Source organism: Anomalospiza imberbis, chromosome 4, assembly GCF_031753505.1.
Source record: "Anomalospiza imberbis isolate Cuckoo-Finch-1a 21T00152 chromosome 4, ASM3175350v1, whole genome shotgun sequence".
Taxonomy (NCBI): Eukaryota; Metazoa; Chordata; class Aves; order Passeriformes; family Viduidae; genus Anomalospiza; species Anomalospiza imberbis.
In genome coordinates this window covers 49,278,775-49,303,192 of record NC_089684.1, presented here as the reverse complement: position 1 = coordinate 49,303,192, position 24,418 = coordinate 49,278,775, and the positions used below count along the sequence as shown (strand labels likewise).

At 40.3% G+C, this 24,418-nt stretch overlaps 1 protein-coding gene across 10 annotated transcripts in view; it reads left to right on the top strand.

Moving 5' to 3' along the window:
• Positions 1-14,786, top strand: part of CTBP1 (C-terminal binding protein 1) — a 181,458-nt gene extending 166,672 nt beyond the window's left edge. For 8 of the 10 annotated variants that reach the window (XM_068188446.1, XM_068188449.1, XM_068188451.1 and 5 more), the window contains 4 exons: positions 1,892-2,022; positions 4,141-4,268; positions 7,526-7,643; positions 13,319-14,786. In XM_068188446.1, coding sequence (XP_068044547.1) covers positions 1,892-2,022; positions 4,141-4,268; positions 7,526-7,643; positions 13,319-13,505 — 564 coding nt within the window. In that variant the 3' untranslated portion in view covers positions 13,506-14,786. The remainder of the gene's footprint in view (positions 1-1,891; positions 2,023-4,140; positions 4,269-7,525; positions 7,644-13,318) is intronic. The other 2 variants (XM_068188445.1, XM_068188443.1) reach the window with 2 other exon arrangements.
• The last annotated feature ends 9,632 nt before the right edge of the window (positions 14,787-24,418 follow it).

Here is a 24,418-nt window from a genome sequence, read left to right as displayed (position 1 = left end):
TCTGCAGGTTTAGTGTAGGTGAATTTAACAGACGTCAGCAGTTCCAGCTGTGAAGCTCTTTCAAGCTTCCACCCATTGTCAAGGATCATCTCTAGCTGCATCCACCCTGACAGTTTATCATGAGTCACATCATTCGTTCCCTCTAGAATGCGTTTATGCAGGCATGTTTTGTTTGATTTGAACGTGTCTTAGTGTTAGTTCTGGAGTTTTGTAAATAGTCTTAAAATGAAAAGTCAAGCAAGGTTGTTGGACAGATTGGACAGAAGATTTTAGCAGTGTTCACTTTAAGTAAAATCTTCATGTTCTTCAGAGAGCCTGTAAATACACTAAGCTGTACTTACAACTCAAATTACCAGTTGGCACAGAAATGGGAAGGGTATGTGAGCTGCCACGAGCCTTTATGGTGTGTCTGCACAGCTGAGTGGCTCTTGGGTGAGCCCACCTGTGCTGGTTTTGGCACAGCTCCTACAACTGACCAAGAACTGGAGATGCACTGATTGTTCCCATAAGGAATCTCTTCTTGTTACCAGACCAGCTAAAGATCCTGCCCCAGTTTCTTTGCTGTTCTGATTCCCAAATTAATTACATAAAGCTGAGAGAAACATCCTTTAGTTCTGCTCCTGTAAGTGGAGTTTGGTTTTGCTGTATGAATGGATCTCCTCTAGGCCCAGGAGTCTGCAAATGGAGAGAGGCAGGGCCACATTAAACCTAGAGAGTTGGCCAGTAAAACATGGTGTTTTTTTTCTTTATAAAACACTGCAAACATGTGCATATTAATATTATGTATGACCTCATTAAAAAAACAAAACAACCAAAATTGACTTATTCGAACCTCCTTGAATTTGGCATTTTGACTCAGTATTTAAATGTAAGGATCCATTTACCTAAGGTTTAGTTTGATGTGTAGGTTTCATGATGTTGAGTTGGTGTCAGAATGTTGGGGTTTGCTTATTTTTATGTTGAGAGACAGAGTTGGTACAAAATGAGATTTTCATTATTCATGTTCACCATGGTTCCTGCTCTTCATGTGCTTTCCTTCATGCACAGAGGTGTTTGAGACATCTGTCAAAGATGAAGTACCAGAGGAGCTGGAAGTGGGATGTTGTAATTTATGTTTATTTCAGTACCATTTCTCTTATTTAAACTGCCACTTTGGTTTCAAGTTGTGGATATATTATGGTGTAAATTGTAGTTCTCCCCATACTGATTGTAGTGTCATCTACAATGCTAATCTGCACAATGCACAGCACAGCTTCTCTCCTGGGCACACAGCGTTCTCAACCAAATTCATTTTCATGCCTTTTAATTGAATAATAGAAGGATTCTTTAGACCTTTATTTGAAATGTCTCACAGGGGAGGAGGAAGCTGAAGTAACAAAAATAAATAATGCATATATCTACTGTGTTTTGGCAACTAAAGGGAAAAGTGTTTGAAAATCCAAAAGCATTGATTTTTTTGAAAAAATCATGTAGGCTTTTATTTGTGTGAAAGTTGAAAGCCAAAAAATATGAATTTGTTTAAGAATGTGCTGTAGTTTCTGTCTCATGCAATTTCACAGTGAAATAAAAAGGCATAAAATGATCTGTCACTTTCATATGCACAGTTGTATCTTTTGATCATATTACTGCACAATATCTGAAACAACGCTTCTATTAAAAGACACTACTTACAAGAAACAAAAGGTTATTAAGTGCTGTGAAATAGCATTTTATGTTAGAAGCATCACATTTGGTGGTACTTTCCAGTGGAAAGGGAAGACAACTGTTACAGTTTAAACCAGCTGAATAGCCTTTGTTGTAATGGATGCTTCTTTTGAGTAAAAAAATAATGCCACAACGATTTTATTTCATTTATTTTTATTTCATCATTCTTGTTTTTAACTTTCCCTAGATGAGACAAGGGGCTTTCCTGGTCAACACAGCTCGAGGTGGGTTAGTAGACGAAAAAGCACTTGCACAGGCCCTGAAGGAAGGAAGGATACGAGGGGCAGCCTTAGATGTACATGAGTCAGAACCATTCAGGTGCTTTTCCTTTTCTTTTCTTTTTATTTTGTTCACTTTCTTATTTTTAAGTCTTAGTGCATGAAACAATCAACAGCAACAAGTAAATTGAGTTTTCTGTTCATTTGGTAGCTAAATACTCCTTAGCAAAGCAACATGAATCTGTGCAGCACTGGACTAATGCAAATGTAGATGGAGTTTGTGTATGTGGTTAGAAGTGAAAAAAGTGACATCCAAGATTTAATTCCTTAAAAAGAAAAAACAAAACAAAACAAAACCAGTGGGTTTGTTTAGTAGAAATAGCAGGAACCTGAGTTCAAATCCTGGCCTTGGCTTTGAGGAGAGTGCACCTTTGCCACTGATGCAGCTCTGGAGGCAACTGATGCCTGAACAGGGTCTTTCAAAGGCAGAGAGTTGGGATGTTGTGTGAGAAGTGCTTTATGACACCTTTCTGAAGGAAAAAATAGTTGTCCAGATTGCCTCTGCAGGGAAGCCTAAGTGTGTAAGATGTTGCAAAAAAAGGTGGAGGAGGGCTGTCAGAGTGCAGGTTTTGTTTTGTTTTACCCTTTATAAGGGGAGTAGTAACTCTACTGTCAGTAGCAGGGCTGGTAGCACAAGCCTGAGTTTTTGAATTACTAAGTCCAGTGTTTCAGGCAGAAATGCACCACTCCCCTAAGTGGCATTGGCATTGAGATATCAGCACTCCTCATCAAAATGAGCCTATTTCATATGTCCTTGAGTCTTGAGAACAGACTGCTGTAGCTTAGTCCTTGCATGTGACAAGCCTTTTTCAGGCTGGGCAGGGAAAATCGTTATTTTTAACTGGAACAATCCACATAAGTTTTTGAAGAAGAACAGATTCAGGACAGGTTGTAAGGACTGGAGAGAGAACAGTATCTCTCATTCCAGCTTGAGGGAGAAATAGAACCTTTGAAAAAAGAGAAAGTATCCTTTTAGTCAGAATTTTTATATCTGCTGAGGCATGATGCCACATCACAAATACTTAATTTTATTTATGCATACCCTGGATTCACTTACTCCTCAAGGTAGTCATTACAATGCTGTGCAAAGCCAGAGTTTAGCAGCTCAGAGGACTTGCAGCTACATACATTCTTCCCAATTCCTATCTGGGATCTGCACAAGCAGCCCACTGCACCTCTAGGAAGCCCCATTTCCTGCATGGAGATGCCATGTGCAGAGATCCAGCTGCAGGATTACAGCCACAGTTTCCTTTGGCTTCACTGCTGCATGTCTATCTGATTGCAGCATGCAGCTCTTTATTCAAGAGTTTTGCCAGGAATTTTGATGTTTATTGAACTACAGATAAAATCTATCATTTTATGAATAATGACCAACTCTGAAAGCACACTTTTGTCTTAAAATATTTGCAATATTTGCTCTCCTGTTACAGTTGACTGCAAGATTATTAAAACTGGAAATGAATAGGAGGAGCAAGTTTCCATTATTTTCAGTTTCTCTACTTTGTATCTGTGATAACACTTCACACAGATTCATTGCTTTCCCTGAAAAACAATCTGTAAATTTCCTTCTTTCTGTGAAGTTTCTATAAAGGAATGGGAAAGAAAAAATAGTTAATAATAAAAGAAAAAAAAAAAAAAACAACCCTGAATTATCCAAAAGACATTGAGGCTGCTGATGGACACACTTCTGATTTGGAAATAATTGTAAGATTTTTTTTTCTTTCAATGATTACGTGTCATACTGACAGAAAGAGAAGAGCTTTGTTAGTTAATGTAATAAAAGTAAAGTTGTGATAACCTAGACAAATGGAATGGCATCCTAAATTAATTTGGGTTTTCCTTTATGCATTTCTGCCCCAGAACTGGAGTGGCAGTGACTGTAGTTACAGTAAGTGCATTGGACAGAAGCTAATGTTGCTGCTATACTTAAGTTCCACCCTTTGAGTCTATAAAAAGTGACTGTTGCTTATTTATACCCTAAATAGTACATTAAATTAACAGAATTATAAACCAACTCAATAAGGAATAGAAATGCAATTATTTTGTGTTGTAGAAATTAATCTGTGTATGTACAAACCCATCTGGATTCCCCACCTTGCTTTTCCCCTTGCCCCCAATATTTTTTTGTCATTTGATCTTATTTTAAATTTTTATTTAGCTTTAGTCAGGGCCCCTTGAAGGATGCACCAAACCTGATCTGTACCCCACATGCAGCCTGGTATAGTGAACAAGCCTCAATTGAGATGCGGGAGGAAGCAGCACGAGAGATCCGAAGGGCGATCACAGGTACTGACTCACATTGTTATTGCTAGCTCCTTCACTGTGTGGTTCTTTTTAAGAAACCTATTTCTTCAGTCTTGAAAGAAGCCTAAAAGAAGCAGCCTTGGGTTTTGTTTCTAGTATTTGGAACACAGAAATCAGCAAATGCTCACTAAGTCTGTTCTCAGAATTGGAACAAGTAATTTTGGAGGTTCTTTGCAATTACAAAGGGTAGGCAGGCATTGCAGAAAAAGTACTTTTTTCATGTAAAGGAAATGTATTTATATGTGAAAAATCATCTGCTTTTTTCTTTGTTGCATATAACTATTACCCATTGATGGATTTGACTGCAAGTCCTCCTGGTATTGCTGGTATCTTCCTTAGCTTTTCCTAGGCACTCCTTTATACTTGTCATGAGCAGTTCTCTATGTAAAGTTTTCTGTATTTTGTTGGGATGTTATTCTATTTTAGATATTCCCCTCTTTAAAGCCTTGCTAAAGAAGTCTGGCATTTTAAAGGGCAGAGTGTCTTTGTTATATAACTGCCATGTAATTGTAAACTGCTCACATAAGAGCGAACAGCTACGTCTCGAACATGCACTGCTAATAAATAAAATGAGAGGACTGAGCCATTTGGCATGGGTTTGAATCCCTTGTAACCTAAAATAAAAGGAAGGATTTTCATACTGGAAAATGATTCATTAAGCACTAATGTTTTCTCTTTAGTTGGACTTTGCTGTGTCCCCCTTGGCGATACCGTCTGAATGCTCTGCAGACATGCAGGGCCATCTGTGTCACCTTGAGTATAGTTCAGTGCCAGCACATTGCTCTGTTACACAAAAAGCACTGGCAGTAGCCTTCCCTCTGCCTTGTGCCTAGAGAGGCTGGGCAATTTCGTTTCATTTATAGCCTTTGCAGAAAGAAGATTCTCTTCTAGATGCCAATTAAAGACACCTCTTAAACTCCTGAGCTGAATTGTCCTTTACTGGACAATTTCACTCTGTTTTAGAGGTGACCTGAAGAGCCTGACCATCCTTTTTGCTGGAATTGGTCCTTGTGGCTGTACTCCAGAACTCCAGTGGTACATTTGTTTGTTTGTTTGTTTGTCAGGGTGTTCAATAACTGTTTCCTGCTCCCAGATAGCTCTGGGACAGATTGCTGGAACCAGCATCCTACCTTCATGGGGGAGGATTGATGTGCAAATCAGCATTAATAGGCTATTGTCTGAAAACTAAGGAAGAGCCTGCTATCCAGAGCTAGTTTTATGTTAAATTTGTGCAGTAGCCCAAGCATATGTGCCTAGGAAGGCAGACCTGCAGTTCCTTCGAGTGTGTGATGGTGCTCTCAGCGATCTGGATCATAGATTTGTATCGAAGCTGTCAGCACTTCCCTGTTTGCATATGGTTTTTAGTAAGATCAAACTGAGACCAGCGTTAAGGAGGTGAGAATGACATTGAATTGCAGTGAAACAAATGTAGGAAAGATACAGGAAATGTGGGATAAAGCTGGATATATGAAAACCATAGGGGGGAGCACAAAGAAGAGAGGGCGTAGAGAGGGAGAATAATTGGAAAAAGGTGTGAAGTGTAGGAATGAAGGCTATGACTACTATCTGACAATAAAAATGTTAAGTGTTTCTGCTGTTGCTTAAAAGTCAGTGTTGTTGTGATATGTAAAACAAATAATCAGCAGAAATTAAATACTTTGAAATACATTTTTAAACTTGAAAGCATTCCAAGTATAAAATAAGCAGGACCACTGGAATGGATGTAAGATGCAAGCATGGCAAGTGAAAAGATTATTAGAAGTTTAAAATAAAAGAAAATCTACTGGATTTTGAGGGGAGACTAGTAGAACATGCCTACAGAAGTTAGCAAAATGAAGAATGAGGTGGGCAAAAAGGAAGACAAGCTTGAGAAGGATAAACATCAGAAGAAGAAAGTGTTTAAATTTGTGGACAGTTCTGGCATAAGTTTAGATGGATGTATATTTCAGCTACATTTTGAAGATGATTTCTAGATGGTTGGAATTCACCTATAATGGGGCATGTTACCTCACCTTGTTCAATCCTGAGCTAAAAGCCCTTTCAGCTTGTGCACAGGAGATGTGACAGGTTCAGGGACATCAGCTGAAGTCATGGAGTAACACCTGTTTGATGGTATCCATTGCACGAAAAGCAGTTCTGTCAAAAGGCTTTTTTACAGCCCCATTGTGGCCAGGCTGATGGATAGAAAGAGCAGGCAGAGATAGTGAATCCTTAATCAAATTTCCAGTAGGAGGCTGGAGACAGAAGGCTGAGTTGTTTAATGATGGAGCATGAAAGGGTTTGAAAGGATTTCTGGAGTACTCTTACCAGCAGTGGCAGGGGTGGATTCAAAATTCCCTCTTTCTACCCCTCTGTGCAAACGCACTGTAAGATTGAACTTCAGTGAAGACACATTAAAACAGATGTCAGAACAAACACATGCTCCACTTGATCTCTCTCCTGTTAAAACAGGTGGAAACTTTCCTATTGCTGTGAAGAAAATCTGTGTTGGATCTGCTCAGGTTGTTTGTTGCAGGGCTGGAGATAGTTCTGCAGAAGACAGTCACAGGCTCGTCCAGTGTGTGCTGAATTAGGTTGACAGATTTCCCAGTCTTAAAACTTCAGTTGTACTTCAGAGGTTAAGGAAGGGTTTTGAAGAAGTGAAGAAAGGAAATTATATTATAAGGTGTATTTTCATTTTATGTAGGAATGTAAGGCATGGCTGAGGATTAATACATTGCAGTAAATAAAAGTGAAGAGCAATTTAGATAAAGTAGGGAAAGTTCAGGAGGACAGGGAATAAGTGTTGGTCATTTTCAGGTTTATGGCACAATTCCATTCAGAATTCTATATTTTTCATTAAGTGTTTTAAATTGCTGTTACAGGTGGAAGGAGAAGGAGTAAAGTGATGTTAAGGACAGAAAGCAGGGGGCTAGATTACTGAATTTGACTGGTAGCTATGCTCTATATCCAAATTACAGCTTCTTGGAAAGATGACTTACAGATTTTGGTTCTACTGAGACCCTGTATACAATAGATAGAGAGACAGGAAAATCAAAATTAAGCAGAGCATTTCAGCCATTATTACCCAAGTCCCAGGCAAAAGGCTACAGCAAGGATCAGAAACAAGCACTTGGTGTCATTTTATGTATTGATTTAAGTACACAAATATTTGTAAGTATTTTTAACATAGACATACTAAGAGTATAAGGTACACAATTTTTATACATTTTTATGTCCTCTTCCTTGCTTCATCTTAGGTCGTATTCCAGACAGTCTGAAAAACTGTGTTAACAAAGATCACTTGACTGCAGCCACACATTGGGCCAGTATGGACCCTGGAGTTGTTCATCCAGAGCTTAATGGTGCTGCATACAGGTAAGTGTGCTGAAGAGATAGAAGAAATAAGAAATACCTCCATAATGCAGTGTAGGTATTCAAGAATAGATAAAAGACCTTCCTATTAATGATTGAAGTGCTTTTGCATTACACACCAGCTCTATTTGTTTTGCAATAGTTGTGTTCAGGAGAATAATCTTGTTTTGTTAGTTGATGTCAGTCATGCTGTGGCTAACTATGAATCCTCCTCTTTCAGGTTTGTTTGGTTTTGGTGGTTTTTTTTGGTTTTTTTTTTTTTTGTTTTTTTTTTGGGTTTTTTTTTTTGTTGGGTTAGTATGTGAGCAATATGCATTTGTTTGTATATTCAAGTAAAATAATTCTGGTCTTCTCCAGTGTTGCAGTGGAAGTGTTATGTTCCTTTGCTGAAGGTAATGATGCAGCTGTAGGTTACAGAAAGACTTTCAGTAATAAACTTACATTGTTTTGTGGCCTCCAGACACAAGAGAGAACAAGTAACTCCGTATTGAAAATAGTGCAACAGCCTGTGGTGATTATGAAAATATGTTTAAAATGGCTTTTTCTAAATTATATGTTTAATTTTTAAGCAGCAGCATTTGAGAGACTTGATCTATGTATTCTCAGTCAACTGTGAAAGCAGGTCTTAATAATTAATAGAAAGGGGCAATTTTTTACATCTAATATGCACATTCCTTAGTTACTTGGTTTGCTCGAGAGTCTTTTCTCTGTCCCTTTATCCCTAGCAGCTATTCTAGCAGCAGATCCTTCCTAGTAGCTAGCTTCAGACAATTTTTACTTACGAAAAACACCTGCAGTTTTTGTATTTTCCAGTATGATTTTTGCACATAAGTAGGATGAAAGTGGCAGAAAGCTACAAATGGCAGCTTCCCTCAGTGCCTTGGGGAAAGGGACAGTGCAGTCATACCTCGTTATCCACATCCTCATCTTTCCTCTGTCCTTCCTCATGCATCTGCTTTACCTTTGTTGTTCTTTAGGAGGACTCCCCATACTTCTAGTAGAGAGGGGATTCTTGGTTTTGTGTTTCTCCACATGGGAACCCAGCTGTGCCCTGCTGAGAAGTGAAGCAAAGTTATCCTGTCCCAGTGACTTGGAACAATCAGAAAGGGATGGAGGGGTGTCAGGGATGAGTGTCACCACCCTCTGCCACAATCCCCTCATCAGGAGCCATACGTGCACCAAGAAAAAGAGTAACATGGATGTGGTGATCACATCAGTGGATGTTTAGTTCTGGAAGTATGCCCATAGCCCTAAGTATGTAAGAAGGGTGTTTTTATTTGCTTAAATGAGAAGCTCAAGCACATGTTCTCCTCCACACAGCATCTGGTTTCATGGACTTCAGTTTGGAGTAGTGAGGGTATGGCTGAATGTAATTGGGGCTTAAAGGCAGGTGTTGCTGGACAGGAGGTAATAACTCCAGCCCTGTCATGGCAGTTAAGAACAGGGGTCCATGCCCAAATAAAATACAGCTTTTTGTTCTCGTTTTGGGGGTCACAAGTCCAGCAGAAGCAGGCTTTGCAGCCAGAAATTAATTTTAACTTAGGAATGTTTGGGGGAGTTAATGATTTACAAGGTAAAGACCATATGTATTCAATTTAAGCAGGATAAACACAGAACTGAGTGGCTTTTTAAGACATTGTTTCAGTCCATTTTTTTGATAAAAACAATTTATTGTAAAATTCTGATTTAATTATTTTCAAATGCAAAGTAAAATTAATTTTAGGAAATTTGAGGCAGGAGTTAATAGTTATACAATAAACGTTAAAAGCTTTTTGGAGGGGAAATAGAACAGTGTTTGAATGTGGGTAAAGGCAGTTATTACTGTGTGAAGTGCAAAATATGCATCACTTGAAGCTCAGGTTTTATGAAGAAATTGGTTTAAATAGCAGTGTTTGCTGATGCTTAATTCCTACCTGGATTAAGTTCAGCATTTGAATTGATTGTTCAAACCAAATTTTTCCATCTTTTCTTTGCAATCCAAGATTATGTTGAGCTAAGTGAGTTCTGGAGTCTTTCACAGACAGTACAATGTTTCAGATATGCTAATAACTGTATCATACTCATGTAATTGCATTAGAAGATAAGACCTGGGATAATAATTGATATGTTAAAAAATGCAGATATCTCTTTTGTTGAATTAAAACAAACGAGGCTGTTTTATTTTGGATATATAATTCACTTGTATTTTGATGTAGGACAGAAATCTCAAATTATCAGATATTATCACAAGCCAAGAACATTAAACAGATTGTAATCTAGATCATCTGAATATCATCATATTCTGGGGAAAACAAAACCATTTACTGTGCAAAATGCAAGACACCCTATCAACACTAAAGGTCATGCAAACACAACCTATCTCATGAGTAAAGATCAGTAATACTCCTGAGAAGGAATTATTTGTAGTGGTCTTGGTGAAGCAGCATAATCTTGTGTTATCACTGTGTATTTGTTACTGAGCTGCCTGTGAAATAACCCCCTGCCACTTCCTGTGTCACAGAGCAGGCAGGTCATAGGCACAGGGAAATTCAGCAGCCAGGAACAGTGGTTGTACCATTTATAGACATTTCCACACATCTTCCTGCCTCCTAACAGGTAGAGGATAAGGCTGGATATGGCTCTGAGCAACCTGGTCTAGTGGAAGGTGTCCCTGCCCATGGCAGGGAGTTGGAACAAGATAATCTTTAAGGTCCCTTTCATCCCAAACCATTCCATGATTCTATGAATACCTGAGTACTGAAGAGGTACTTGGATGAGCATGGCTGGATGGTAATTCAGGAGTTATTTCACGTTGGGGTACTTCACTGGGGATTTTCAGACTGTGCATGATAACAGAGTGCACTTAAAAATTGAACCTCTTCTAGGACAGACTCAGTTTCTTTAACGAAGCTTAATATAGTGAGTTCAAGGTGCTTCTGCTGTTTAAAAGATAGATGACTTGCCCATCTGTTGTAATTAAGAGGGCTACTGTATTTTTCCTTCTAAATTAAGACTACATAGGAGGAGAGGATGGAAGAGTATGAATTAATAGAAGAGGTATAACCGATTGCTCACTACTGCTTTCACAAAGATTTAGTTCAGTGGACATTTTACCTGGAAATCATTTCAACTTACTGTTGCCAGAGGAGGAACATAGAGGGGAACTTCATGAAGTGCTGGAGAGGATGTATTTGCTGGTTAAGAATAGAAAAAATGTAAAGACTAGAAAAGCAATAAATAGCAGCAAAAGGGAAAGTTATATAGAATATATATGCTTATGGGTAGAGGCTTGAGTTTATGTGCCCTTTCAGAGACAGGAATTGAGCAACACTGATGATTAAAAAGGGACAAAATTACAGAAAGAGGACTGCAAAGCCGGGTTAGGAGTTGTCTAGTACAGTGCAGTTTCTGTGGAACAGTATGGTATCTGTCTATTGGCTGCTGCCGCTGTGCAGCTTTAGGACAAGAAAAGCAATTGTAGGGCCTCTGGACGTTACTAAAAGTCTGTAGGAAACCTGCACCTGAGGTGAGATGCTGGCAGGTAAAATCCTGGTGATTATGACTCGGTGTCCAAGGGAATGTCCTTATATACAGAAAGGATATTTGGAGTCAGAGTAGAATTACAGATGTACAGTTTGAAATGTTTAATGTGCTCATAAGATAACTCTTAATGCTCCTGATCCAGCGCTGTCCATTTTCACAAGGGGAGGCTCTGGCTTTTCTTCCTGAGGAAAACACAGTTGCAGAAGTTGTTCTGTCCTGGACTTTTTTTCTGGCTCCGGTGTGTTGATACTCAGGGAATATGTTGTTAGAAAGTAGAGATTGTGTGTTGAGAGCAGCTGCAGTGTTGGACTTTTAAATGGAAATTTATGTTGTGTTGTGTGTTTTGCAAAGCATCTAGAATAACAGAAAAGCTGTTTCAAAATTAAATTTAGGTAAAACAATACTGTCTGACAGTTTTCTTAGGCATTGAAGCAAATTTGATTAATAAGATTCAAATGGAGTTACTGAAACAAGCAAATAATTCCATTAGCAACTGCAAATTAATTCCAAAGAACCTCTGTGGAGAGGGAATTAGCATAGGAAGCCCTGTAAATATGTGTACAATCGGGAACAAAGTTATCTGGCCTACAGGTGGTGTGATCAGTCACAGCCTCTTTACCCATCCCAGATTACAATCTGTGTTGTGGTGTGTAGGAGTCTTCCCCAGGATGACCAGACCAGTGTGTGGTGTCCCTGTTGTCCCTGTGCCATGTCAGTCCTGCTGAGCCCCTCTGGCTCCATGTTTCCAAAAGTGGTTCCCATGATGTTTCTGTGGGGGAAGCAAAAAAAACAAGTCAGTGTGCTTGCATCCAGCTTTTTTCTTCTGAGTCTTGCCTAAGTTCTGCACTAATTTTCTGCCAGTGTGAGGGAACTTAGGATGAGCAGCACAAACACATATTACCATGGAAAAGATGCAGAAATGGGGTGAAATTCCCCGATGCATTGAGCTGTGATGAGGAGAAGATCATCAACAGCAGAATAATGTACTTGAAAAAAGCTTGACAAGTGTCTTTTGTTCCGTAGTTCTGGGTAAATACTTGGGTAGCAAACCTGCAGTGAGTGGTGGTTTTTTGTGTTGAGGGTTTCAAATGGATAATGCCCTCACCAGGATGCTTGGGTGGGGCACAGTACAGCAGGAGAGAATGAGGGAAATGAGGGATGAGTGTGCAACTTTATGATGAGGGGAGGCAAAGGGTCAGTGCTAAGTGGCCAGTGTGACATAACTTGCAAATAGGTATTGAGGTATTTGACTAAAAATCCCACATATTTTTATTAAATACATGTGTAGCTTTTTTATACAGCGTGTGAAATACCAGTGTTCATCAATTACATCTGAAGTTTGTGATTGGAACAGTAGATTAGCAAGATTTTTTTTTTTAGCCTGATAGCATCAGAGCCATCATAAAATCCAGCTGAATCAGAGGGTGATTCCTTTTTTGAATGCATAAAATATTTAGGCCTCAGTGTTTGTCCAGACAGAGGAAGAAATCTTTAAAACCATCCATAAACTTCGTGTTTGCATTTCTTTTTCTTGCAGTTAGCCTAAAGCACTTGTCCTTGTGTAAGTGGCACTGGTTCTCCTTCAGACAAGTGCAGTGGCAAGTTTGCTGCTGAAAAAATTACTCAGGTGCAATAGGCTTGAGTTTGTCATCTTATGAGTGTGTGGGTGTGATGGCTTTTGGGGGAGCTGTCAGGAAGCTAAGACTGCAAAAATAGTGTAAAGAATTTTTTTTTCAAACCACAACAATGAAAATTTAAAATTCCTACATGAGAATGAAAGAGGGAAAAAAAGGAAAAGTTGTAGAGAACATATTGCACAGACCCAGCTGGAATTGCTTCTTGTTGAGGTTATGCTTTGAGAGGAGCAAAACTTGAAGGTGGCTTCCTTTGCTGTGCTCTTAAATCTGAATCTTTGCTCCTGCTCTTAAATCTGAAGAAACAATCTGGCAAACTTTCATGTCTCATTTGGTTAAAATACAGAATCCATTGCTTTATGTAGCAGCATCTGCATGTGGCTTCTCGCCTGGAGCTGAACCCCCTGTCTCTCTAACTGGTCTGAAAGCAAAAGAGGCATCTGTAGCTCTACAAGGAGGCAGTGTGGGCTCTCTGCTCAGTCAGCTCCTGGTTTTAATGTCTGCTCTGGTTTCTCCTCCCAGCAGGTATCCCCCGGGCGTTGTCAGCGTGGCTTCCACTGGCATACCTGCAGCAGTAGAAGGAATAGTCCCCAACCCCATGTCTCTATCACACGGCCTCCCTGCTGTAGCCCACCCGCCCCATGCTCCTTCCCCCGGCCAAACTGTCAAACCAGAAGCTGATAGAGACCACCCGAGCGACCAATTGTAGCCAACAACAGCATTCCCAACATCGGAGACTTCAGCCGCAGCGTGGAAAACAACACAACACAAAACAAAACCCTGGATTTTGATTAAAGGCAAAACCATGAACTTACAGGAGGAGACGATTATTGGTTTAGAAACTGGTCCAATATACAGTATCAAAGGAAAAGGTGGGAGACAAAAAGAAGATTTGGAAACATTTTTTCCTCCATATAAATTGTAGTTTGTCCCTGTCCAGTGGACTGATTCACTGTTTCTGTGTCCTATGGGTTCTTTGTTAAGCAAGAGAAGTTAGTAGTTAATTATATCATGAATGTACTTGTCTGTGTACAGTTTCTAGAACATTAAAAAGGGTTTGTTTGCTTAGCTGTCAACGAGGAAAAACATAAGGGAGGCATTCAACAAACCAGTTTTGAGATTAAAAATCCTTTCTTTTATATTTTCAAACATGCCCAAAAATGAGGCAGTTGGCAAACTTCTCAGGACAATGAATTTTTCCCATTTTTCTTTCTACGCCACACAGTGCATTGTTTTTTCTACCTGCTTGTCTTATTTTTTAGAATAATTTAGTAAACAAAAGAAAAACAGTTTTTCCTAATTTTGGCATGAATTCCCTTATTTCAAAACGAAGACAACCTTGCAAAGAGATTTTGAGGAAAAAAAAAGGTTTTGTATAAACGAGCATTGTGCTTTTTGTCACCAGTTAAAGTATATATTATTGGTGGTATCTGGAAAAGGCACTAGACTACTGAAAAGTAGCAGCATTTCATTGCCTACATTGATTCCTTCCTGGTAATGTGGTAGGCTAGCAATATTTTTGGTTAAAATCATGTTTGTGACTGTAACCATTTGTATGAATTATTTTAAAGAAATAAAAATCCCAGACAAATATCATATGTGTAAAAATTTTTATTTCTAGTAACTGTTTATTCAACTTTTATTAGGTTTCTTAGCTGTAATTTTTAAACAGATGCTGTCAAGTATTTCATTTCTAGCTTTACTTTGCTCTCTGTTGTTTGTAATACTGTCTTGGAAGCTTGAAAAATAAAAAAAAAAATAATTCTTTCCATACCATTTTTCCCTTTACATTTCGTAAATGTTGATCTTTTTTCCTGTGTTTCTAATGGAGTTTGAAATTAAGATGGATTTTGATTTGTACACCGGCATCATCAGCTACAATGTGGTAACAGCATTTATGCCACCACTGTGGGCAGAGCAGAGGAGGTACAACAGCAACACGACAACAGCAGTAATAATAATAATAAATGTCTTTTGCCGAAGTCCAACATGAGAAGTGTCCATTGTTTTATTTGCTTCTGTGATGATGGAAGGCTGCAGCAGGATGGAATTGTGTTTGCTTTATTGAAGGAGTTTGTTTCTTTGAGCACAGGCACAAGTGTGTTCAAGGCAGGTTAGATTCCAGCTGGATTCCGTTCTGACCTTTCCTGTGCTCCTGGGTAAGATGTCCTTCATCCCTGCAAAGTTTAAAAAAAAGACAGAAGTTTAGGTGCTTCAGGAAATCCATGGTGTGCAAAAGTGAACCTGGACATGAACCTCCTTCGTGGTCTGTTGTCTCTTTTTTCACTATTAGTCTGAACAGAGCATCCACCTAAAGTTGGTGAGCTGGTTTTATGGGATCTGTGAAAAGTTTTGGCTCTCATTCCTGCAGGTCTGCAGAGCAGCCTCCACCTCATTTTGGGAAAGGGAAGAGGCTGCAAATCACAAAAGTCTTGAAATTTGTGGGTCTCTATGCAGGGAGCACTATGTACAGTGAAGTTTTGTCTATGGAAGAGAGGAAGTTTGTTGCCTTGAACATTTAGAGGTAAAAATGTCGTCCATTTCAATTTATTTGATGGTAAAACTGTTTCTGTTCCCTCTGAAACAAAACAGAAAACAGCCCTAAAGCTGCAAGTTATCCCAGCAAAGACACTTCTACGAGCTTTGAGGCCAAAAACTTGCAAAAAATCAAATGCAGTCCCCTTGTGTTGAAGTGGGATTTCATATTTCTTGGGTAATTCACATTTTAAGATGCTGCTTTGTCAGACTGAAGTTGCTTCTTTAACATATGTAAAACAAACATTTAACATCTGGCTGGCAAGAATTGCTGACAGCCACATTTGCAGCCCCATTTCCCTAGGAAAAACCAGGAGTGTTCCTTGCATTGTTAGGACATGGCTTGTGTAAGTACGTTTTGTTCCTAGTGGATCAATAATTGAAGTAGAAGTGGTATTTATTGTGTGCACTTCTTGGGCTCAGTTCAGAAGCATTTGAGGTGTTGTCTATGCTTGCTCAGACACAAACCTTTTCAGGATTTGAGCCTGAAATGCAGTGTTCAATGTTTTCATGTTGATGTTTGAGGTTATCTCTTGGTCTGACTGGAGCAATCCAGTCTCCTGCTTCAGAAAGGAAAAGCTGTCTGGGCAGGGACAAGACTGATGGACATTGACTTTGGGCTATGGTCTGAAAATCTGAAAAGTAGTGAAAAGCCAAACTTGGGATAAATGACTGATTGGAAGAGTGGCCCATAATAAACAAAAGACTGTTAAGCCCAGAGCAACCTCCTTCTTTTATGACTGCTTTTATTGGGTAGTGGAAATGTGATGAGATTTCCCTCTATTTGGTGAAGGATGTGCTAAATAAGTGTAGACAGCAGAAGATGCAGTTAGTGGGAAAATACAGAGTGGAGAAGGTGATGGCAGCAGAGGCTACAGGTGACCTGAGGCAGTGTTGAAAGAGGAGTTAGATCAAAGTGCCTGCCTTGAACATGATTTGCTTTTGGTGGCATTATTTGAATTGTGGGTCTTGACAAAGAATGAGGCTAAACATGACAAAAATGCTGGCTCAAAGGCTGCAGGCAACAGGAGGATGACACAAGGCTCTGGGGCTGCACAAGAATTTGGTGAAAGGTGCCAGTTGTGCAGATGCAGAGTCAGGTGGTTGCAAATCAAACAAAAACTTAGCAGAAAAAGGACCCCAGGGTATGTCTGGTGGATTGATGCTGTGGGAAGGAGCAGTGTGGTGGCAGATTGATCTGGCCCAGTGGTTTTGGTAGATCTGAGAACGGATCAGAGAAGTTACACAGGACCTCTTACATTTGCTGAGTAATTTTGGTCAGGTGTTTTCAGCCTGAGCTGGAGCTGAAGTCGGGAGAGATGGGCTCTCAAATTCACTGATGGTGTGCAGGACTCATAGGAGAAGAAATCTGAGTAACTTGATATTTTCAGCTTAAAACTGAAGGCTGAGTTGGGGAAATGGCTATAAGTAACAAATGCTGTGGAGGAAGGAGAAATGTTAAAGAAATGCTGGTACATGATAGTTTAAATGGGGTTAGGAAAAGTTCTCTGTCAACAGGGAGTTCCTGGGACTCGGTCCTGAAGTCTCTGCAGCTTGGGTTGGGGTTTTGGTTTTGTGTTTGGGTCCTTTTGGTTTTTTATACAACTTTGTTTTATAATCCAGAATGTGAGGATGTTTTTTAAATGTTGTACAAGATTGTAAGCAAACCAACAACTAGAGGCTTTTTTTTCCATTCAGGATAAAACACTTTACCTTCCTTTTTAACAAGCTTCAAGGCTTTTTCCGTTATTACAGGGTTTTGGTGTTTTTTTTTTGTTTTGTTTTGGTTTTTTTTTTTTGCGAAAATGCCTGATTTTCTTGTCCTGTTTCCACCTCAGGTTATTAAGGCTGGCTTTCCAAATGACCATGACTGCTGCAGTCTGTCTGTTCCCAGCTTGCTCCTTGCCTCAGACTGAAGGGTTTTCTCCTCTCATTTCAGTGGATACATAGTGTTGATAGTTCTGCTTGAAGGAGAAGGCAGCCCTGCCAACATTTCCTTTATTCAGTTCACTCCAACCTTACTGTTTTGTAAATAGAAAAAAGTTTTAAGGGCAGAGTGTAGTATTAGATCATTTGTCTGACCACCTAGTAAAGCTGTTAAGTGTGGTATGTGATATGAGTCTTCCTTAAATGATACCATGTTTTGAATCCAGTAAATCTTTCAGAAAGATTTCTAGTATTTATGTGAAAATGTCAAGTGATGGGCATTTTTTTTTTTGCTGTTTGCTTTAGTAGCTTGTTTAAATAAGGGGTGACCATCACTATGATTTTTAAATGGCTTTATTTAATTTGGCTTTCCCTGCCTCAAAATTCCAGTTATTGTTTCATGTTAAACATGGGGTCATGTAGGCTGGCTTGAATTTAGTGAGTATGTCACATTTTAGCCATTTTGCCTTTGTGCTGAGGTCAATGACACATCTTCCAGGAGGAACTAACTGTGTTATTCATCTATTTTCTTTTCCAGTTTCTTCCATTGCATTATCCATCCTTTCTTTGTGTCTCTGTATTTTTGCCCTTTGGAATGACATAGTCCAATATGGTTATCTTCTGCAAATGGAATTTCAGGGTTTCTGATCTCAGTCTTTCAGCTGTTGTCTTCTTCCCTCCATCAGCTTTCCAATTTCCTTGGTAAACTATTTTCCTTCTAAGTCACAAGTGCTCAAGGAAATTAATTAATCCTCTTCTTTGTCCTTCTTTGCCCAGGTAGCAGCCAGAGCTCCACACTGTGTGGTCCTGCTCTCATGATCTGAGTGCTCCTTTCATCCACCATCTGCACACTTTGTGTGTCTGCCTCTTGCAGAATGGACCTTACCTGAGTCTCAAACTTGAGATCAGCCCCTCATCTTCTGCCTCGTGTCCTTCCTTGTCTCTTTCTAGCCTTTGGGAGACCTGGAATGTTACCCCTAGAATTCTTCTCTTTTCTGGAAGAGAAGTGGAAGGCAGTTCCACTTTCCATCTGTGAGTTTCAGCTTGACACAGACTCGTCTCTCCTTGGCTGACCTCCTTGCACACCATCTCACTAAACCCATGTCATATAATAGATTTTTTGTATCCGGTTTGGGATCACCCAGCTGCTCCTTTTTTTTTCATGCAGATCCTCATCTGGAGTTTCCTTCCTTCATTTTCTGTACCACAAAAACAAATCAACCTCTTCATATCTGGTCTCAGCATTTCACTTTGCTTTTACACTTCTGCTCAGAGCCATAATGGAGTGCTTTCTTGAAGCAGCACTGTTTGTCTTGGGGGGGTCATGATGGTGTCATGGCCACCATAAACAGACTCAAGTATGTCCTTGGGATGATTCGAGGCATTTGGGACGTGCCCAAGATGACGCAGATAATTCTCTGAGCATGCCAGTCCCTTGAAGATATTTGTTACTTACACAGTTTTTAGCTGCACATCTACCCCCCTTCTTTCATATGCTGCCTAAAAAGGACAAGGAGTTGCTGGCTCAAGAAATAAAGTAAGGAAGTTTAGGAAGAACCCCAAAATCAAATGTCTCAAAGGTCAAAGATTTAAAGCAAAAAAGCGGGGCAAGATCATAGCTTCAATTGCCACAATAACCTTTTATTATGTGTACCATTTGACATATTAAAGCAGACAATTATGTGTCAGTGTGGCAGTGCTGTTTATTTGGCTGTGCTGTGTAAACAGAGACCTTTTAGAGTTTGGGAAAAGCTTACAGAGCTGGCTCCCCAGATAAACTCTAGGAGTTAGGGCAGCAAATCAACATCTAAAAATAAATCTCCTGAGGAGCTGACACCCAGACTTGTGTTTCTAAACCCCTCCAGCCATTTTCAAAGTGTCCCACCCAATGCAATGGGTTGAATTCTCAAGCCAGTTGCCTCCAACACAGCTGTTGGCTCCACAGCCTGTCCCATCCCTGGGACCTCGGGAAGCAGCAAACTTCCTCCTCAGCACACCTAAAAGCACCAGAGTAAATCCCATTTAAGTCCCCGCTGCTGTTCAGTAGGATTTTGGTTAAGCCCTCATGTAAAGCTAAGTCCATGCTGTATTTTACTGCTCTTAAACCACAACAGAAAGAAAATCTGCTGTTGGTGTTTTCCAGTAACACATTTGCAGCTATCAGCTGCAACCAGTGGTTTCCATGTGAAAATGGGGTCAGGGGATTTCCAGCCTCTTCTTGATACAAGTTTTAGTTCATTTTGCTGTTTGCTTGCTCATGGTGTTTCAAGGCCTAGAGTATGTGAAATTTGTTTATTGTGTATGAAGTTCTGGTGATAGATTTTTGTCTCCTAAGTTGCAGCAGTTTGTAATTAGCTCCAAGGCCATCACTTCCCATTCCCAGCATGGAGTGCCTGTCCTTTGAAACTGATGGCTGAAATGAGGTTTTCAAGTGTTCATATTCTGAACAGCTGCAGTTTTCTTTTTCTTTTTTTCTCTTCCTCCTGCAGACCAGCCATTTTCAGTGCAGGACACAGCCCTCGTATTGCAAGAAGTACAGGTAAGAGTGAAAAACCTCCACTGTGACTCAGAGCTCATTTCAGAGGTTTTCAACCTCCATAAATTTAAAGAAATAAAAAGCATGGTTTTGCATCATGTAACTAGTGGCTGAGTTCTGATCCTATTTTACAGAGAAATAGAAGTCTTGATTCTGTTCAAAGAGCAGTATTAAATTGTTCCCCCTTGGAGTGTAGCACATATACCACTTGGATTTATAGATGTGTCCTGGAGCAAAATGTGTCATTCCAGTGAATGCCTTTCCAAGTGACATGGGGTCTGGACTGAACCTCATCGTTTGGAGAACTCTCTTTATGTCTTTCATCCAAATTTTCTGGGAGGAAGATAAGGTTTCTGATGTCACAGTGATCTCTAAAGCTCTTTAGTTTTCATCTGCAATTAATTGTCAGTGGAGCTGCAGTGGCTCCCAGTAGTTTGTGATGTTTGTGTGACACAGCAGAGGTCAGAACTAAGGGGACACCACGGTTTCCCTTTGAAAAAGGCTGTTGAGCCATTAGATGGTGGCTGCTCTTAAATCTAGATCCATCTCTCTGGGGTCTCTCTTCTGCTTGTCTTCAGTGATTTAAGTAAAATCCTAAGAGGAATAGCTCCTCATGTATGGAGTTTTTCCAGTTAAGTGCTTGAGATTACAGTGGAGCAAACCAGGGAGATTCTCTGCAGATCCAAGTGTGTCCAGAGTGAGCCTCTCATTGTAATTCTTTAATCTTCTAGTTTCAAAGTGGCTTTGCTACTTAGGAGATGCACACAGCAGAAATACAATGTCATCCAGAAGAGGTACCTCTGTGTGCTGCTCCTTATCCCCTCTCTCTCCAGATACATTCAGCCCCCATCAAATCTCTCCCCTGAGGACACAGAAGGATGAAACTTCTCCAAACTGCAGAGCTATTTTTGAAAAACTGCTTTGATAATCCACATTTGATAATTCACCCCCAAAATCTATTGTTGTGAGGTTTCAAACTCCAGAGGTTGGAAGCACTCCTAAACAGCTGCTTAGGCTCAGCTCCATCAGCCTCTGAAATCCCTTTGGGGATGTAGATTCCCGGGTAGAATGTTTTGTTTGCGATATGTTGGGGGTTTTTAAATGCTTTTTCAGTGTGATCATTCCAGGGGTCTGGATTTCAGAATTGCAGTGCCTGCCCGGCCTGCTGGAGCCTTCGCCTGGCCGGACATGTCAGGGGATAGGAATTGCTGCCTGACCTCCGCCAGTTAAATACGTGAGGATCCAGGGAAGAACGCGATGGAATCCGTGTCCTCCCTGCCCCACGCGGCTGCTGCGGTGCCAGCCCAAGCCTTTGGCCGCAGCGAGGGGGTGATGATCTAAGCTTGTCCCGTGCCAACCCCTGCATCTCACAGCCGGGCCGAAGTCAGAGCTGAGCTGTTGTTTTCTCCAGTTCCCTTCTCAGAATTCCTGCCCGCCAGGATCGTGACCTGCCTCTGCGGCACCCGGGCTGTGGTACACGAGCTTTTTTAATGATTTCTCGGCTAAATTTCAGACCTCCGGGCGATCTGGCTTGTGCCTGTCATGTATGCTTTATTTTTTCATCTGCTGCTGTCCCCTTCTGCTGTTTCCCTCCCGAGGGGTGGGGGCTGATGGTGACAAAGGCGCAGGACACCGGAGGTCCCTCCGCGGTAGCCACTAGGTGGCAAAATGCACTTTGTGCATGGAAACGACGTGTGGAACCCCCGGGAAAACCGGGCTGGGCTTTCCCCGCCGCTGCTTTAAGCCGCCTCCATCAATGTTATTTTTTTATAAGCTATTTTGGCGTGTTTAGGTACTGCGCATGGAGCATCTTCCCTTCGGAAGTCCGTAAATGCTCCTGTTCTTATTTACGGGTTGGTCCTTCGAGGTTGGCAACAGATTCTGCCATCATGTCCCAGAGTTTGAAGAGGATAAGGTATTGACCAGCCTGGTGAGACTGTTAAATTCACAGAATTCGCTGTTAAAAAGCTGTGCCTGTACTGGCTCCCCTGTTAATCACAAATCAGGTGTTGTTTCCCTTATACATTGCCAACAGGATCTGTTCAGGACACGGGTTCTGTAAATTGTTTATTTATAAACAAATATAAATGAATATTGGATAATTAATTCTCCAAATATTTTGGAGGCACAAATATGGGGGGGGGGGGGGAGGTGAAACAAAGAAAATCAGAGGAGAAACATAGACACTCTTGGCATTTTCCAAAGCTGGGGTATAGATTATGCTGTTTGTTATCCTGACTCTATGAGATTTTGTCCTCTGTGAAATACATCCTTGTGCTTTTGCCTACTGGAGATGTCTCAAGTTACAGACTTCCATCAGGGTCTGGAGGATTTTTTCTGTTTTCTCAATAGCTTCCAGGGGCCCTCACAGGGAAGTTTCCAGCTCCCTCTCTGTGATGACAGCAGCGCTTTTGGCTGGCTCCTTTCAGACATCTCACTCACATCCAAGCCTGTCCTACCCTTGTTGTCCAATTCCCTGACAATATCCTTGCAGCCATGCACCTCACTGCCCTGCTGAGCCCTCCTGGATTTGGGTAGTGGTACCTGTTCTTCAGAGGTGCTGGGACATGAAATTCATCCCCTGCACACCTGGCTCCTGCAGTGGCTTCAGTGGCATCTTCACTGCCTCTTCTTTGGTTTTGCTTGGAAAGGCAAGCCCCAAAATGATGATCTGATATACTGTGCTTTGGAATGTGGTGGGAATGTCCTGGTCTGGAACTTTGAGAAACATGAGCAGTTTTTGATTTCCTTTCTTTCTCTGTGTCACTGGCAGACTGGACATTAACTGTTAAAATTAGGCACAATAATAATGCCAGTAGATTGGGTCTAGAAAACAGCAGTAGCTGTGAAACAGCTTTTTGATCAATCATTTATTAATGGAGCATTGGTCTTCTGATGGAAGGCTACTGGATTTCTGAGTGGAAGGGTCTCTACAGTCCCATGGAAAATGCAGCATGGTGCTGGTCACTTCAGCATCATAATGTTCACGTGGCCACACTGATGTTCTCAAAATATCACAGGTTTGGATTTGCTAATTTTTGAGTACTTGCCTTCAGAATCTTAGTGCTGATATTTTAAGATTGTATTCATGAATTCACCTCTAGTTCTTGTGGCTTCAAAGAGTCCTGGCTGTTTTAATAGTGTGATTGATCAGGTGAGATGACAGTTTTCAGCTAACTTCCTGGGATGCCCTTCAGTTTGCAATAATTTCCTATAAGGCAAAAGCAAAAAAAAAAAAAAAAAAAAAAACAAACCAAAACCAAAAAAAAACCCACACAAAAAAACCCAAAAAAACAAAAAAAAACAAAACAAAAAAAAACCAAACCCAAAAACCTGCTAATGAAGTAAAACCAAATTTTCCAAGAATGCTAAATATATATATATATATATATATATATTGCTGGAATTAAAATAGATTGACAACATGTATTTGTCTTTGATGGACATGAGAAACATGGAGAGCCATGTAAAAGAACCTGGTGGTCCCAGTTTACAGCAAGGGTAATGTATTTGTTATTTATAAAGGGTTAATCAATGATTTACAGGCATTGCAATCAATAGTTAATTGATTTTTGTAGGCTTGGTTCCCACATGTCTTGTAGCTATCCACAGCATTGCATTCACACTGTAATGTATTTATTAGTTATTAATCACACACTAGTGGTTTTTAAATGTTTTAAATTCGCTTTATTAGGGGTAACTAAATCTTCAGTAGCACATCAGTGAACTTGAGTTCTGCCTTCACATTAGCAAAAGCTAATATGAGAAAGCAGCTAATTTGGCCTTGCTTTCTTTAATTTGAGGAACCCATCAGCTGCATACATGGGAGGAACTATCACATTATAAAAGCAATTTTAAGTAAAACAAGCCATTTATGGAAGAAGCACTCTTAAAGATTTTTGTAATTACAAATATTTGTACTGTTAAGTGAATTGCATTGAAGTATTTGTTGTTGTTGCTTTATTTCCCTGGAGGACTCTTCTGTAGTGGGAGCTTTGTTATGTTGATAAATGTGCCTGAAAGCTTTATAATGTACTGATGCATTGTAATGATAAATAGAGCTGGTTAAGTAGTAAAGATCAAACACACAATTAAACAAACTGTAATATACATCTTGCTGAGCAAGGGAAAACAATAGTGGAATCAGTAGAGATGAATATAAATGGCTTTATTGAACTAAGCAAAAAATATATTCTTATGCCTACAGAATGAGGACATTTGGCCTGATACTTGCATGAACAGACTTATAAAGTGCTTAATCAGATATAAAATGTCTTTAAGCTGTTCAGCATTTGCAGGGAGGGCTTTCTCTGAGTAATAGAGATGTGCAAGAACCCAGGGGCTGAGTGAATCAGTGCAACGTGGGACGGCCAGGAGAGGAGCCTGGCACAGCAGGCAGGGCTCACAGGTCTTCCACAGCAGGAAAATTAACAAAAACACGTTGCACTTGACAAAAAGATTAGAACAGAATATTGGCAGCACCTGCTCCTATTGTCCCGAATGTCTTTTCCTAGAACCTTTCCCAGCAGGGAGGCTGGTTCACACTTGGCGAGGCCACAGAGGTTTCACACTTGTTATTGCTGTTTGCTCTTCCAAATGCCAGGAGGAAATGTGATTCAGAAGGA